Source organism: Setaria viridis, chromosome 1 (assembly GCF_005286985.2).
Source record: "Setaria viridis chromosome 1, Setaria_viridis_v4.0, whole genome shotgun sequence".
NCBI lineage: Eukaryota > Viridiplantae > Streptophyta > Magnoliopsida > Poales > Poaceae > Setaria > Setaria viridis.
In genome coordinates this window covers 26,697,505-26,715,680 of record NC_048263.2, presented here as the reverse complement: position 1 = coordinate 26,715,680, position 18,176 = coordinate 26,697,505, and the positions used below count along the sequence as shown (strand labels likewise).

Below are 18,176 nucleotides of genomic sequence, written 5' to 3'. Positions count from 1 at the left end.
TACGACCTCGGATGAAGACAAACTTTATATCAAAACTGTATAGCTCGACAAGGTCTAAAACTTTGTAGCTGATTTTTTTTTGATTTGAGATTGTTTATTAATCCAAAATATCATTCTAAATTCTCTAGCTTTGAAATCTAAAACTTTTGAAGTTTCAAATGACTTCGGCTATACATAAACTCTACATCAAACTTGTAGAGTTCGATGATATCTAAAATTTTGAAGTTGACAAGTTTTCAATTTAAGATTATTTAATAATTCAAAATATCATTATAAGTTCTCTAGTTTTGAAATCTAAAATTTTTGAATTTTCAAATGACTTCGCTATAGAGAAGATCTACATCAAAATTATAAATCTCTATCTGAAAGTTGTAACACTCAATAAGATTTAAATGGATATGAGTATATATAAATAAATGAGTATATGCGTGAGTATATGATAATGTATAAGTATATGTGTGAGTACATGTGAATGAGTTTGATAGATATATTTTTTGAATACAAACTTTTTCATATCATCTCGGATGAATAAAAACTTTATATCAAAATTGTAGAGCTCAACGAAACATAAATCCTTGTAGTTGACAACTTTTTCATTTGAAATTGTTTAATAGTTCAAAAGATCATTCTATGCTCTCTAATTTTGATATCTTGAATTTTAAAATTTTTCAAATGATCTCGGATGCAAACAAGATCTATATCAAAGTGGTAGTGCTTAACGAGATCTTTATTTTTGTAGTTTACAAGTTTTTCATTTGATATCATTTAGTAGTCACAGACATACAAGTTATTCATTTGATGTTAAGGATGAGAAGGATTAAGTTTAATTGTTGTATTTTTTTAACACAAAGTTTTGCATACGCTCTCGGATGAATAAAAGTTTTATATTAAAATTATAGAGCTCGATAAGATTTTAAACTTTGTAGTTGCCAACTTTTTTATTTAAAATTGTTTAGTGGTCCAAAAATATATTATAAGTTAACAAAGAAACACATCTTCGGCCGCGTCATCAATCCACAACTTCCAAACCAGCTCACACCTTCCCTCTCAACCTTATCTCTTCCCAGTCCCACTTGTCACCATCATCCGCTCTACCTCTCTCTCGTGTTGCAACCAAGGCACGGTGGCAGCGGCCTGGCCTCCCAAGGATGGTCTCCGGCGGAGCGCGGGGCCTCCCAGGGGCAGCCTCCGGCGGCCTAGCCTCCCAGGGACGGCCTCCGGCAGTGGCCCGGCCTCCTAGGGGTGGCCTCCAGCAGCGCGCGGGGCAGCCTCGGCGATGGGGCGGGATGGTCTTCGGTGGCGGCAGCCTCCCCGACCTCCCTGGCTTGGAGGCGGCGCACGGGGCCAAGGGCGGCCTCTAGCGGCGGCCCGGCCTCGCGCGGGGTGGCCTCCAGCGGCTGCGGCCTCCCCGGTTAGAGGCGGCGCATGGAGCTGGCGGCGCGTGGCTCCCCGACGGGACGTGGCTCCCCAGCGGGGGCGCAGGGCCCACGGCACGGCGGGGCGGCCTCCAACAAACAACACGGCGGCGCGTGGCTCCAAGCGGGCGCACAGGGCTGCTGGCAACTTTTTTTATTTTTTTTAATTGATTGCCATGGTGGGTGATGGGATGATCCGCCTTGCAAATGGCATTTGCAGAGGCGGGCCACCCTATCACCCACCCCTGCAAATGGCATTTCCAGGGACGGACCACCCTATCACCCGCCCCTGGAAATGGTTTGCAGAGACGAGCCTATTATCCGCTCCTGCAAATAGTTATTTGTAGCTGCGAAAGTTAGAAGTGGGTAGCGCGCTTGCGCCTGAAAATGCTGTTTCAACCGCCCTTGGAAACCGTTTTTGTAGCAGTGGCTATCGACGATCACGTTACCTACCACTAAATGAATAGATAATTAATGTAAACTGAGTATCCAGCACTACGTTGAACAGATGAAAATGGGGGAGCTGGTTCCTACTCGTCTTGAATCATCGCAAGCTTGATATCTTGCAGTTTAACATAGTACCGTCAACAATATAGTGCATGTGGTGATTTTAGCGTGATTCTATTTTTTTACTCAGAGGTATTTTGGCACCACAGTAATACAATGGTCGTCTTAGACTTCCTGCCGTGCTCAAAACCATTTCACGAAGAATACACATTCATGCCCGTGTGTTGCTACGGGCTCACATCCCCATCAGATAAACACGAAATGGATTATATTACACTGATGATCCCTAACACCATGCTCACAAAGAAGATAGTATTTTAATAGCATTGTCCACAATTATAGTCTTTCATGCATCATGTTCACAATTTAGCAAAAAAATATTCTCACTTTCCTTTGTTGCAGCCTTCAGGCAGCCTGGTTAAGTCCGTGGTATAGAAAACAATACCACAAACATCTTACATGAATGTGTGATGAACACAAAACGCGTTATACACAAGCAGCTACCTAAGTATGTCATGGTTGCAGGACAAATGAGCTCTGATGAGCAAAACCAACCAAATTCAAGGGATAACTCGTTCGTCATGCTATCAAAGAATCAACTCATTACTACATCCAGTGGCGGAGCTTCGTTGTGGCCAAGGTGGGCCATAGCCCCCCTAACCTCCTAAATTTGTTGAAGGAATAGCTAATTTGACTGCTTAAACACTATGGGGTGTTTGGTTCTTTAATCCGGACTAAAATTCATGTCACATCGAATATTTGGATGCTAATTAGAAGAACTAAACATGAGCTAATTACAAAACTAATTACTGGAGGCTAATTCAGGAGACGAATCTATTAACCCTAATTAACCCATCATTAGCACATGTTTACTGTAGCACCATATTGTCAAATCATGGACTAATTAAGCTTAATAGATTCATCTCGCAAATTAGTCTCCATCTGTGCAATTAGTTTTATAATTAGTCTACGTTTAATACTCCTAATTAGTATCTAAACATTCGATGTGACAGGAATTTTAGGAGGTCCTAAAGAACCAAACACTCCCTATGTACGCTAATCTCCTCTGTTATTGGACCCCTCTCATTTTTTCTACAAGCTCCCCCACTGACTACATCATCATTCTTTGTCCTGTCCATCACCACTGCCTCGTCTCCAACTGGGCCGCCCTGCTCCTCTCCAACACCGGTTGCCATCTTCTCTGGCAAATAGTTCATATACATGCATTGCCTATTGTACAACATAGAATTTGAATACCTGAAAGCAAATCTTCATATGTTTTCCGTAGTAGCATAGAGAAGAATAATTTTGTCTAATATAGTATGCACTATGCTCCAGAAACTCAACACAAAGGCAATTGACTTCAGCATCACTCTTTGTCCTTCAGCTAGCAAACACGTTTCGAATTTAGTAAGGTCTAACCTATAACCCGGTATCTTTCTGCATATACAAAGAATAGTTCAAAATAATGGCTTCAAATACACAAAATATACATAACAGAAAAACATATTTTTTTCAATTCATGAGAACCTCATACTCTATACGGGCATAAAATTACCAAATGACATAAAGCATACCGTATCTTGCAAGGGAGTCTCAAGAAACAGTTTCAGTAACTCTTCTTTAACCCTTGTAGTAATTGGTCGTTTACGCAGCACTCAGAAGCTTTCCACTACCTCCCTGTCTTGAGCACATAACAACAATCACAGTTGTCCTGGAAACCATGCCTATCAGCCTACCCACTGTCCAGCATCTTCCATGTGGTAGAAGCCAAACAAAAACTTACACTTGGCCAGAACTCTTAATCTCCACACGAAATCTACTGATGCAGGGCTAGAGGTAGACCCAATGCCGAGGAGGATATCACAAGCAGCAAACTCAGCACAGCATTTGGACTGATGTAAGGTGACTACATCCTAGTGTGACAGATGGTAAACAAGATCAATTGAACAGTTAAAAGAGTACACGTACGGTGCTTATTAAGCAAGCTGCAACCTTCTCCACTACATAGCTAGAAGTTTACATAAGCATAGCGCAGTACATGCTACAAAAAATCTGTAGATGGGTACCTCTTCTCCTCAGATTGCAGTAGATTACACAGCACTGATACTGAATCCATCTGAAACTTGGAGCAATTCGCGAGGGACCTTATGGAAGGTATCTGAGGAACCAAATTACTTCTCTTTAAAATTGATGCTTTTGTCTCTTCAATGATACCTACAGAAATTACCTAGCCACCAGTGTTTGCACTAACTGAAAGTCAAATAGAAAGTATATTGACAATAATTGTCAATGCATGCCCTGGATTACAAAAAAAATCTCTACTACTTTGCATACCATTCTACTAAGTCTCTCTGTGCAATACGATGAAACTGCTGGACCAAAAACCTATCAGAACTGAGGTCGATTAAAAATACAGCATTAAAGCCATCCTCGTGAGCAGAAAGACTTTTAGATAATTTCCCATCCTAAGTAATCTTAGATGAATTCTAACTGAAGAAATGCATGCACGGAAACAAATGGCAAGCAGGACGGTAAGAACCTACCCAGGTGCCATCGCTGAAGTTGCCTAGGTTGTTGTCCTCTTTGCAGCAGTGAGTCTGAACCTGAAACGAAATGACACATAAGATCAATGTGCAGGTAAGCAGTGGCAGCAGCATGCCGGCTTCTCAGTCAACAAAGTGCCAAATCACTACCACGCCACCATTGCTATACACATATGTATGTTAATCAGTGATCACAACAGCGAAAGAATTAGACCAAGAGCTTGTTTGCACTCCATAATAGACTTGTCCACAGTCCATAATGCACTTGTCAGTGTTAATATTAACCATGCAGTAGCAACTAAAGTTATACATCTAATACGTACTATTAAAGAAGGGGATCATAAAACTAGTGTAGTAAAAATGATGGCTAATTGGTCATGACTCCCTCAGGCGGCGAGCAATGATTTTGTGAGCCGTCAGACCCAATGTGGCAAGCAAGATGCTCAGAGTTTGAGTGAGGCAAATCGTCGAACATGCCTTGTGCATCTGGTCAAGGTTGTTGGGCGTGGCTGGATAGCCTCGATGCACCCACATGGCGGCGACGGTGACCAACGACCACATGTCTGTGAGGTTATGCTGCAGCACGACGTACTGGACAACCACGTCCACCGCCTTCCACGCCGGGCTCGTCGATGGCGCCGTGGCCAGCCCGCTTTACAAGACGTCCACCGTCGCCTTCGTCACGGCTGCCTTCACCAACACCAGCTTCCGCTGCTTTCCCGCGGATACGACGAGGCGTCGGTATCCATCTCCATCTCTATCTCCACCGGCAGCAGCCCTCCCGCAGAGCGCCGCGGCGGTCACCACCAGCAGCGGATGGCGACGCCCGTGCAGATCAGCAAGGGAGCTGCGTCACTGCCCTCGCCCGAGTCGGCTGCTCCCACAGCACCCACGCTCCTCGCGCCACTCAAAAGCGTCCTGCCCATGCGATGTCGCTGCTCTGGATCTGGGGAGGAAAGGAGGGTGGAAAACTAGGTCACGCAATCCGAGGCGGCGGCGCAGCACGTTCACGATGGGAGTCAGGATGGTCTATGGTCTACTGGTTTGTGAACCAAGAGGACATCAATCTACGGTATCAGTCTAGGATACACGAGGTCTATGCGAAGGGGTATCCTGATCATTAAACCTGAGCCATTGATTTGGATATCTATGGCTTCAAGATCATCTTCTTGCTCTGGCCGTCGATGGCGGCGTGTAGGCACGGTGGTGCCCAGGCACGTAACACTCCGATGGTTTGGACCTGGCCGGAGATAGGCTAGGACGAGCTATGGTTCATGGAATTGGCATCTCGCCTAGGAGTTCAAAGAGAGTAGAAGAGGTGTTGTATGCTAGATCACGAGTATTTTTTTTGAACGAACAAGATAGAGCGTGTTTCGTTAGTATAGAAAAAAAATACCACACTACAGCTTTGGGAGACTATAGGCAAGGAAAAGAAAACAAAACTAAAAAAACCATTCGGTTGGATTGGAACGTCAACTTGGGTAACCATTTAACTCGAACCACCACGTCTGGCCGGTTAGATTGGGACGTTAACACGACCTCACCACTCTACTCGTCGTGACAGCAGAACCGGAGTTTTTATAGCATTCGCGGCACCCACCAACATTTACCCTCATGTAGTCACCAAAATCTCCAAGTGTGGCCCTGCGTCGACAGGGAACCTGAAGGAAGTAGACTGCACCCCATTGAGAAGGCCACCGCCATGCGGAACCTGCCGCCGAAGTGCCGCTGCAAACACCATACTCCACCTGACAGAGTGATACTACCGAATCTGGACCTCTGCAGGTTGCCTCCCAGTCGCCACCACAATAACACAACGCGCGGGGGCCTTACCACATCCGTCATTGGACTCCATCTCGCTCTCGTTGCCTCGAAGAAAACACCGCACGTGGGGGCCTCGCCACACCCGCCTCGGTACTCCACATCACAGATATGTTTCTTATGTCGCTGTCAGTGTGGTGAGCAATGTTGCCCCGCTTTCCTAGATCTCCATCAAACAGCCGAGTCGCCGCCGCAGGTCGGCCTCTCCTCGTTGCTTCATCCGCGCGCATAGGCTTCGCCGCCACTTCAGCGAGCCAAATCTGTCACTTTGCGCCGTCTCCCAACGATGTACCGCACCGGATGGCCCAGCCAAGCTGAGAAACCCGCTGCGGTCCACTGTAAGTGTCGTCCTCTGATGCAGTCCCACGCCGCACTGACCATTGCCAAGCAACACCAGCCACCGTGGTTCGCTGCAAGCAGCCAAATCTGATCACCATACAACAACCCCTGGCCGCCATCATGTTTGCAATTGCCACCACGTGAACTCGGCAGCCCCTGTCCAGTTTGCCACATGGCGGGATTGTCGCCACCAGCTATTGCCGCCCATGACCAATGGATCCGTGATGCCAAGCCGAGTTGGGTCTCCAGAGACGACGCCTCCAAGGAGGGCATGACGCCAATGGCACCGCTGTCACTCATCCAGGATCTGGATAGAATTTTCACCAAGAGGAACCCCGTGTAGCAGGGTTGTAGCTCCAACAAGACGCCCTAAGGTGCCGCCGTCATCCCTACTAGCATGAAGGCTGGTAAGGGTTTTCGCTTGGAGCATCCCAATCCCTCGCTGCACGCTCCCAGCTCGGTACTCGCAGACCACAGCCACGGCCGCTTAGCCGGTGCGGCACCGCCGCCGCGCCTCCACATGCCCCGCCGCCGTACCTCCACCTCCACGTTCCACAAGCCGCCGCATTTCTCTACACCTCTCCCCTCTTCTCCTCCAGCGCCTCCTCCACATCTCCTCCTCTGGCGGCCCCTCCGCGTCTCCTTCCTGCTTCTAGCTCACCTTCCTCTGCGACCCGGCCAGCGCCTACTCCGTGCCGCTCCCATCCTGCCACGGTGCACTCTGCTGTGCGCACGTCACCGGTCCGACGGCCCGCTTGCAGCGTAGCTTGTGGTGGGTGCCTCCTCCCGCAACCTCTCCGTTGCCACCGGCTTCCGCTGCGACCGTACTGATCGTGCACGCCATCCTCTCCGCTTGATACACGTTGCTTCCTTCGTACCAGAGGCGCCTCTGTGCGCGTGCCAGCGTGAGCAGCAGGATGGCCTGCCTCTGCGCCTCTCGTCGTCGGCGCCGCAGCGCGCCACTCTCCACGCCGACCCTAGCGTTGCTGAGTTGGCATTCCCTCCGCGGCGCGCTCCTCTGCCCAGACCGCCGCCATCCCACGCTTCTCGCAGCTAGAGCGCCGCCGCCCCTCTCGGCCAGATCGCCACCGCACTTCGCCGCCACCGCTCACCTAGACCGCTGCCATACCTCGCCTCCACCACTCGACGGATCTGGGGGTGGGAAGTCCGAATCCGCCCATGGAAGGGCCGGATCCGGGCTCCAGCCGCCCCCAGCGCGCCGCCCGGTCGAAGCTCGTTCCGCCATCCCAGCTCGGCGTAGAGCCCCAAACGATCAGTGCCCGGCCACCTGTCGGGCATACTCCCCAGGTCCATGAGTAGGCCTTGGACGGCCCACCAAGGGACGTACTCGGACAAGATCAGAATAAGGATGGGCGTATCCTTCTCGGATTAGTCTTGTATATTTATGGAAAACTACTCGGGCCAATATCGAGTAGAACTCTGTAATAGTACCCGACTAGGACTCAGACTTGTAACCCTGCCCTCCCGCGTATATAAGGCCGGGCAGGGACCCCCCTCAAGACATCTCTCTCAAGATCAAAGCAAACATCAATACAAACCAACACACAGGACGTAGGGTATTACGCGATCTAGCAGTCCGAACCTGTCTAAATCGTGTTCCTTGCGTCACCACTGATTCCTTGATTCTCGACGACCCTTAACGCAAACCTAGGGTACCCCCTGGGCGGGTTGCCGGTCTAAAACACCGACAGCTTAAAACACCGACACCACCGCCGTCCTCGGGAGCCGGTCGGACTTCCGGCGGCCCCCTCCGGCGGCGGCGAGGTGGGAGGAGAGGGGGGTCAGCGGCGGGGTGCCACCCGAGTCGCCCTCCGAGGGAGCGACGCGGGGGCTAAAGTTTTTACATCGAGGGACAATAAGTATCGGATTGGAGTTGGAGTTGGAGGCACCGGTGGCCATCGGGCTTGGGTTCGATGCAACGGGCGTTGCCGTGTCGGACGAGACCTCAACGGCAGGTCGTGGGAGGCGCCGGCAGTGCCGGGTTGGAGGAGTCTTCAGCGTCGGGTTGTAGGCGATGGCGGCTCAGGGTTGTTGGAGTCCTTAGCTCCGGGTTTGAGGCGACGGATCATTGGAGGTGACGACAGCGTTGGGTTGGAGGCAGGGTGGAGGCGATTGCGGCATCGATGGCGGAGGTGAGCCAGAGGGGATGGCGGCGGCGATGGCGTACGCGTATGCGCTATGGATCCCTTGCGGGCTGTTGTGCTGAGATGAGGGTGGGCGCCGTTGCCTCGATTGTAGGATCACAGATGGTGGAGGGACGGCTCGAAGGCAACTCTGAGGATCGACGACGGAATGTGTTGGGCGCGGAGGGGTGGACGGCCTACGGAAGGCAACGCAGGAGGGGGGGGGCCCGAAAATCGAAAGGCCTCGGTACTGCGATGTTTGGTCCCGTTCCAGGTTTTTTAGCTGTAGAGATAAGCTAAAACAAATCATACTTTATAAATTATTAATGTTAATGGTGTAGGCGTATAAAAACCCCAACCTGTCACCTGTCAGATCGTACATAACTGCAGCCGGAATATAATGGTAGGCGGTGCCTGCGGCGCCAGATATCTGTGTATTCCCTCTGTTAATTAATATAATCATTTCTAGTATTTTTTCTATGAAAACGAGTGCTTTTCTACAAACTACTTTCAATTATTTTGGAGTGATTTGTTTGTTTAACGAGAAGTGGAATAGACTTTATCTTTGTTGACGTTCTGGAAGATGCTTCAGAAGGTTCTATGGATCATTGAATATCATGGCTTTCTATACTAGAAGATTCGGTAGGGCTGCAGCGAAGTACTCCACCATTTTCGGCTGCACAAGCCCCGTAAGTGTCCACCTTGCCACTCTATACACTTGCTGACTCAGTCTCTAGAGTTGGAGCCTACATGTTTTCAGTTTCTTTCATGTACAGTACTTTTTATGTCTATATCCATCCAAACTATAGCTTCACGTATATGATTATTTCCGATAAAAAAAAGCATTGCTTCCCATCAATGATAAGATCCTTCTCATGATCATTTGGTAGGATGACCCTTCTAACTTAAATAAACCAGCAATATTTTAGCCGAAATAATTTTATTTGGCGCTCACAGTTTGCCACTCGTACATACAGACTCATCACATTCACATATGACTGATAAATAGCCATCCCAAATTGGATTCGTTGGCGTGAAAAATTATACATGTCATATGAGATCATAAAACCCGGTTATCTCAAACAAATAAAATGATTTTTGAAATGACACAAAAAGTGCATCCTTGGTCACGAGTGACCCACCCCCCTTCCTCTCCCCTCCTTACACAAACGAATTGGTGACTTGTTTGTTATAGTTGCGTACAACTCCTTTCGTTCCAAATTATAGGTCGTTTTGGATTTTCTAGATTCATAAAGATTATTATGCATCTAGACATACACCATGTCTAGATGCATAATAATATCTATGAACTAAAAAGTCAAAACGAACTATAATTTGGAACGGAGGGAGTACTTGTCACTGTTTTGCCTTGACTGCATGTAGCATTAAGTTATTTGATTTGATTCTTAATGGAACGTAGTTTACTAACATTCTCTATTTAGTGCTATTCCCTTTAACTTTATTTATAAATAATCTTTGCCATATGCAGTAAAAATATAATTTTGTTTTGGACCAATTGCTTTATTCAAATATAAAAGTCATTACGTACAAATCCGTGCCTTGAAATCTTAGAGTTATCTAAAGATCTTCGTTCAGTGTCACGCAAAAACAGTCCCAGCCAAATTACAGTGTGATTCAGGAAGTTATCCAAGTACCTCCCCGTGTGGAAAATGCTTCGCAGTTTCTAGAATCTTGATCAACTTTTTTCCAGTCTTTGGGTGCCGCGTGCGCATACATTTCCGTACTTCTTTGCGTTATTGCTCCGCTTCGGAACATGCTGCTTACCGCCAAAATATTAGCCGGCTCAGTCACAGACAAGTGAACTATAAATTGTAGCTTGGAGCTCCCACTTCCCAATCCCAACAGCCTTTTCATACGAGACCATCATCAACGCGACTAGGGTAACAGTGACACCAACAGCTGATGCGGCCACCTCCTTCGTCCACGACTCCGACGGCGGCGCTACGCCGGGACACGGAGGCGGCAGCCATCGCCGCTGCCCTGGCGCAAGTCATTGCCGGCGGCAGTAGTGGCGCGACGCTGACCCACCTCCAGAAGGCATCCACCGCGCCGCCGCTTGTCATGCCGCTGTGCTCGTCGACGGCAGTGGGCAACCATCATGGGCACATCGGACCGCCGGCTTATCACGGGGAGACGTCGGCGCACAGTGTTTCGGGTACCTCTGTTTGCTCCCCTGCACCGGTCGCATCGCCGAATGGATGCTCATGTGATTGTTGCCATGTTGTGTTCAGCCTCTGCAGTGCAAGATCGCACTGCGCCTGCGCAGAGCTTGGTGCCGGCGCCAACAGAAGCTCCAATGGCATCGACGTGGCCGCAAGGAACAGAGCAGGGGTTACCGGCGCCGCCGGCGGCGCGGCGTGGCTACCGCGGGGTGAGGCGCCGGCCGTGGGGCAAGTGGGCGGCGGAGATCCGGGACCCCAGGAAGGCGGCGCGCGTCTGGCTCGGCACGTTCGTCACCCCCGAGGACGCGGCGCGCGCCTACGACGCCGCAGCGCTCCGCCTCCGCGGGAGCCGCGCCAAGCTCAACTTCCCGGAGGACGCCTCGTCGCTCCGCCACCTGCCGGCCACTGTGGGCTCTTGGCAGCCCGCCTCCGGTGGGGATGGGGGCATGGACCGCCCGCCGTGCCCGAAGATGGTGTGCAGTGACAATGGCCGGTTCTTGGGTTCTTGGAACGTCGGAACCTCGTTGGCTTCGCCTAAGGCAGCATGCTCGACTGCTCCCGTCGACGCTACTCTGCTTTGTGGGAGTCATGTAACAGGTAGCAGGGGAACAGAAGACGCGGGAAATGGTATTGAAAAATGCAACAGCGCCAAACACTCATAGAAATCAATGTCTATATCCCGCAATGGGATCGGCATGGCAGTAGCTGCCTTTTTTTCCGCTTAGAGACGGCGTAGTACTTGTAGGTTTTTGACGAGTGTTTATATTTAATTGTTACATGTACACATGTATATAGATATGAAACCCACAGCAAGAAATTGTCTCCTTGGAAGAAACACGTTTTTCAAATAGATTATTCCATAATGATTCGGTGAAGTGATTCTCGAACTAAGGGCAGCTCCAATATTGGCTAAAATCGAATAGTGGTCGGAAAATATCGAATAGAGCATATAGTATGGTTTGACACTTGCATGTGCTGTTGTTGTTTGTATCGTTTCATAGAAAAAAGGCAAAGATTCTGCTTTACTTTTACCTTTTTTTTTACTTTTACCTTTTTCTATCCAACTGTGGGCCTCACCAATCGACTACCACACTCCAGCAATCGAACCATAGTTGCATGCGAATTGTGAACTCCACCGAATCGAACTCGTCACATAGAACCCCTCCACCTATAAAAAGTTTATTATATAGAGACAATCATAAAGAAAACACTTTCAGTCACATAAAATCAACCTAAAGAATTAGAAGTAATAAGCGTGGAACTTTGCTAAACAGTGCTTAAAGCCTAAACAACTATTAGATTTATTAGGTGTTACTCGCTCTCTCTGTGCAAGATGGGCCAGAGGCTGATAAATATGGAAGATGGAGGAGGAACAAAGGCTGGGCAGCGGCGCTAGCCTTCAACGAGAGAGCAACCCGTTTTTCTCCCCTGGACGACCCAGTGAGGACCTAAACCACATATCCTCGTGGAGCTAGGCTGGCCGACTTGCTACTGGAACTCTGGAAGGCAGCACACGGGCGGTGACTTGTGGGTGTGTCCAACACGTGCGTGGGTGGTCCAAGGCGATCGATCGATGTGCGCCGCTCTTTCCGAGCGGTCAGTTGTTCTTTGGTGACCAGTAGTCCAGAGTCCAGATGTAATTAAACTAGACCGAATGACCGATCGATAGCCATTTGCAACGATCGACGTCGAGGCTCCACTCGATCACACCAAGATTTTTTAAGAAACCCTATATTTTGCTCATTATGTACCAACTTACACTTCTCGAAGTTACGCGTGCACGCATGATATATACAGGTCTAGGCATATTTAACATCTTAGCATTATTTTTTTCTGAAATGACAGAGCTTTTTTTAGTAATTTTTTTAAAAAGGAGAGTTTTTATATGATTAAGATAATCCTTAATTGGCAAAAATAAATCCCCAACCTATCTTCTCTATTTTTTTAATTTACAGACGCAAACGTATACATACACATATACACACTCATCCCTATAATACATGCATGCAACCAACCTCTATAAAACATTCGAGAGACTGAAATTGACGGAACTCGAGATTAACGAGGTCACCATAGATCTCGCTATTAATGCGCACGTCGCCTACCACTGAAAGAACAAAGCCAGTTAAATTCTAATTTTAATGTAGCCAGTAAAATGCGAGCACTCGTATCAGGTCAAGTACTCGAATTTAGATGAGCCCGGTTGATTCTTTGTCCATTTCAAAACACCACGTCCTCCTCTTTCCTTTTTGGTATTCACCTATTCCAATGCATAATTTTTTCCGCGAACATATATTTTACAAATATACATTTCTATAGTAAATTGGTAATGGTAGGGAAGAAACTAATTAGCAAGTATTGTATGATAAATGATAAATTATGAATCAACGCTCGGGCATTTAGCAAAAAATAATATCCTCGTCGGCCACTTAATACTATTGTATTAACTCTCGGAATATCTCTTATACTCCCAAACACATGGGTATTTGAGAGAAATCCTAAAGAATCGTGGGCCGTTAAAAGAAAACTCATTTTTTTTAAAAAAATATAATAGTGGATACGACCTTATACCTTTATACTGCAATGCATGTCGACTGGTACTTCGTGATTTTCTTCTTCTGCATATGCGTCCGACGCGTTATCCTGAATCCTACGGCGACGTGTTGGTAGTTTGGGTTGCTTTGCTGGAGGCACTGAAAAAAAGAGCAACATTCGTACGTGTCTTGAGTTGAGTAACTGAAGTCTAATGTCCATGCATGGTGCATATGCCCTGTGGCGTAGGAGTACTTTACATCCCCGTTCGGCTCCGATAACTCTGTCTCGCTCTGTGACGGCCCAGCGTGTCCCCACTGCCACGTCACACTGTACACGTTTCCTCACCGCTTCCACGTCAGTCTCACGTGTTGGAAGCCGACACGTCAGGTTTACTACACCTCACGCTAGGCGACGTCTCCCTCCGTCCACCTGATGGTGGCGGCGGCGGAATAATGCTGCCTGCATCGACGTCTGGCAAAGCAAGCAAGTGGATGACGAAGTATAAATAGTTGACACCTCTCTACTGCTTCCTCATCCGGACGAGAAGACGAAGCGAAGGGTACTGGTGTATTGTATTGATAAATGATAAATTACGAATCAACGCTCCGACATTTAGCTAGTTTTTTTTTAAAAAAAATAATAACCTCATCGGCCACTTAATACTATTATATTAACTCTCGGAATATCTCTTATACTAACAAACACATGGATATTTGAGAGAAATCCTAAAGAATCGTGGGCCGTTAAAAGAACACTCATTTTTTTTAAAAAAAATATAATAGTGGGTACGACCTTATACAGTTATACTGCCATGTATGTCGACTGGTACTTCGTGATCTTCTTCTGCATATGCGTCCGACGCGTTATCCTGAATACTACGGCGACGTGCTGGTAGTTTGGGTTGCTTTGCTGGAGGTACTGAAAAAAAAGAGCAACATTCGTACGTGGCGGCGGCGGCGGAATAATGCTGCCCGCATCGACGGCTGGCAAAGCATGTTCCCGAGGAGCCTCTGTGGGCAGGCATGCCCGGGCGGCCCTGGACGAGAAGCGAGTCAAAGAATGGAAGAACCGAACTTTCTAGTAGAACGACATGCTGATCCCCGGAGGCGTTCTAGAAGATTCCAACGGCGTGTAGGTGTAGGCTTAATTTGGTAAATAAATTTTGGTGTAGGAATAATTTATTTTTTGGCACTAGCGTGTAGGCTTACGTGGCCAAAAGACACCCAAACTCAAATCTAGCGTCCCACGTGTACAATCCTACAAGCTGACCTCGACCACCTTATTTTAAAGTTTATTTTTTCCAAACTACTAATCTTAGATTATATAATACAGAGGTAAATAAATATGCAATGAGGCTTTAAGTTTCTTGTATGGTACCATAATTCTTATCATCATAATTCAAGCAATAACTCATGCAGAGGGCAATGAACTTGTTTACTGTATTCTTAGGCACATTTGGAAGGCCAGAAGTGCTCATAATTTTAATAGAAAATGATGATCTACCGAATTAGTAAATTTTCAAGCAAAAGCTCATCCAAAAGGACAAATGTTTAAATGTTGATGCTCCCACTCATACAAACAAGATTAGTAACTTTGGCCTACGGTTTGTGTGCAATTAGCTAGCTAACAGTTTTTGGTATATGTGGATAACTACCTACCACAACTGTAGCAAGTGAGTTGGTAATTTGATAAAAATATTTGGAAAGATACAAATCGTATTGGAAAAACAGTCAGACACTCAAAAGACAGTAAAACTATTGTCCACTCATACAAAAATTATAAGGAAACATCAGTTCTCTTGTAACTTCAGGTCTCTTGTTGAGGGGTCATGTTATGTTTCGTTGCAGGAACAAGATTATTGTGCCCTCGGACAAACTTAACATTACCGGCTATGGATTTCGTACCAGATAATCAAATGTTTGGTCAAGAGATCAACTTTCTGGATGATAAAATTCGAGGATCTTTAATTTTTTACTACATCCTCATTCAACTTCTCTTGAGGCTATTAAATATTGTGCAAACATTTCTAAACTTTGTGATGGATTTGAATAAAATCAAAGCCTTTATGGGATGTTCTTCCTTACAAAAAAGGGATAGAAGCTAGGTTTCAGTGAGGGTGCATCCACTTCACTACAGCTCTAATAACAGCATCGTCAAATGGCTCTGCTCGGCTGTACTACATCCGCTGGCTGCAGCTGCAGAGCAGCCAGCCGCTCGGCACCCTGCCTAAGAATTCAGATTCACAACGTACCTCCTCTAATCTAGTTCCCAGCAATCAAATCCCCTGCATCAAGGAATGCAGCTGCTACAGTGATTTACAGGCTGGCTGTTGCAGCTGCACAGCACATCCGAGCACAGCCAATGTACCCATGCGACTTCACAATGGCCGGTTTTGGATCCACTCCTGTGCCCATGCAGAGCCTAGCATATAGTAGCTTTGCCCTTGAAAATAAAATAGAACTGGGACTGAAAGACAAACTCAAGAGGCAACGCATCTAGAGACCATCTCTTTCACTACTACTTTTCGTGGTACTACTCAAGAGTCTCGGACGACTCGCCGCCATGTCACATTCAGAGATTCAGCGAAGGCTCCGTGCATGGAAAAGTCTCGCAGTTCCTAGACGATCGAGATCCGTTTTCTGCCCATCTTGGAAGTTGGGATACTTCCCGTGCCCGCAGAAATTCCGTCGCGTTATCCCTTCCCGCGGAACACGTCGCTTGCCGCCAAAATTAGCCGGAGCAGGTCACCGACGAAGTGAAGTATAAATAGCTGACACCTCTCTACTGCTTCCTCATCCGGACGAGAAGACGAAGCGAAGGGCACTGGTGTACCATGCGGCCGCCGCAGTCTTCGCCCGCGCTGGTGGCGTTAACCGAGGATGCTGAGGCAGCGGTCATCGTGGCCGCCCTGACGCACGTCATTACCCATGGCCGTGGCGCGGCGCCGACGCCGCCGGGGACGTCGCTCGCCGTGCCGCCGTGTCCGTCGACGGCGACGGGATGCCACCTTGGGCACGTCGGGCAGGCGGCGTGCCACGGTGAGCCGTCGCCGCCGGCGCACGTTGTTTCGGGTACCTCTGCTCGCTCCCCTGCGCCGGTCAGATCGCCTAATGGGCACTCACGCGGTCGTTGTGCTCTGCTTTGCGTTTACAGTGCACGATCGCTCTCCAAGTGAGCAGCGCCTGATGGCGTCGGCGACGAACGAGCTAGCTCCAATGGCGTCGCCATGGTCGCAGGAAGCACAACGGCCTACAGCGGCGGCTGCGGCCTCGGTGCGGCGCGGCTACTGCGGGGTGAGGCGACGGCCGTCGGGCAAGTGGGCGGCGGAGATCCGGGACCCCAGGAAGGCGGCGCGCGTCTGGCTCGGCACGTTCGTTACCGCCGAGGACGCGGCGCGCGCCTACGACGCCGCGGCGCTCCGCCTCCGCGGGAGCCGCGCCAAGCTCAACTTTCCAGAGGATGTCTTGTCGCTCGGCCACATGCCGGCCGCTGCGGGCTCTCGGCAGCCCGGCTCCGGCTGGGATCGCACCATGGACCAATCGCCGTGCCCGGAGATGGTGCGCCGGAGGGAGGCGATGGATGGGTTCATCGGCGGTGGCAATGGCCGGTTCTTGGGTTTTTGGAGCATCGGGACTTCGTCGCCGTCGCCGACGCCGAAGCCTACATGTTCGGCTGCTCCCGTCGTCGCTCCTCTGCTTTCTGAGAGCCACGGAACAGGGAGCAGTGGAATAGAAGACGACGCATATGGTGTTTGGGAAAGAACCAACAGCGCGAGATAGCTGGTCACAGAAATCACTGTCTACATCTCGCTGGTTGATCGGCATACCATTTCGTAGTTTCGTTTCCTTTGAGACGGCGTAGTAATTGCAGGTTTTTGTCGAGTTTATTTTTCACGTTTTGTTTTACATACCCTACACGTGATTTTATTTTCTGTTGGAAAAAAAGTCTATTTCCACTTCTCGAGTTCTTCTCTCAATTAATTTCTTCCGCAAAGTAACAAGTAAATACCTCCCTCCACTTTCAAAACCGTTCCTTTGAAGTGACACATGAATATCTCCCTCAATCTCAACCAGTTCGGACTATGTTCCACTGCTGAAGAATCGGCCTCCAATACGGGTCCATAACCCCCTTTAGTATCAGGTAGTTTTGGTCAAATTTTACCGAGAACCAAACCGAACTAACCATAAACCGAACTAGTATGGGTCAGTAACCCCCTTTAGTACCGGGTAGCTCTGATTAAATTTTATTGAGAACCGAGAACCGAACCGAACTAACCGAGAACTGAATCGAACTAACTGGAACCGAAATTTTGGTTCTCTGTTCGGTTCTCAGTTCTTAGGAACCGAACTTTGTTCGGTTAAATTGGTTCCTCCCCTTGGTTAACCGAAGTAACCGAAAAACCGGAGGCCCAGCTTGTGTCTACTGCTTCTGCTTGACCCCGGAGGCCCAATAAGGCCCAGCGAGCGAGTAACCCTAGCCACTGCCCACTTGAGTCTCCACGCGCCGCGTCCCGTGTCCCGGCCTCCTCACCCGCGCCGCCCGCCGCATCCCTACCCGCGCCACCACCGCGCGCGCCTGCCCCAGCGGCCGGTGCACCCTCCCGGAGTCCTGGCGCCCCCCTGCATCCTCCCGCGGCACCGCATCCCCACCCGGCGGCCAGTGCGCCATCCCAGGACGGTGTCCCAG

The 18,176-nt window shown here is 48.7% G+C and overlaps 1 protein-coding gene and 1 long non-coding RNA gene across 2 annotated transcripts; one reads left to right on the top strand and one right to left on the bottom strand.

The window, feature by feature from the left end:
- Positions 1-3,463: 3,463 nt before the first annotated feature.
- Positions 3,464-5,507, bottom strand: LOC117845751 (uncharacterized). The gene is made up of 2 exons (XR_011897215.1): positions 3,992-5,507; positions 3,464-3,838 (listed from the first exon to the last, which is right to left on the bottom strand). It is a non-coding gene; the product is annotated as an uncharacterized lncRNA (long non-coding RNA).
- Positions 5,508-16,675: 11,168 nt separating this feature from the next.
- On the top strand, positions 16,676-17,269 carry LOC117855235 (ethylene-responsive transcription factor 1). Its single transcript, XM_034737545.1, has one exon. The coding sequence runs from the start codon at positions 16,676-16,678 to the stop codon at positions 17,267-17,269; it is 594 nt and encodes a 197-aa protein (XP_034593436.1).
- The last annotated feature ends 907 nt before the right edge of the window (positions 17,270-18,176 follow it).

Bases quoted from the DNA above. Each gene is read 5' to 3' on its own strand.
- LOC117855235 (XM_034737545.1), top strand. From the start codon at position 16,676: ATGGCGTCGGCGACGAACGAGCTAGCTCCAATGGCGTCGCCATGGTCG.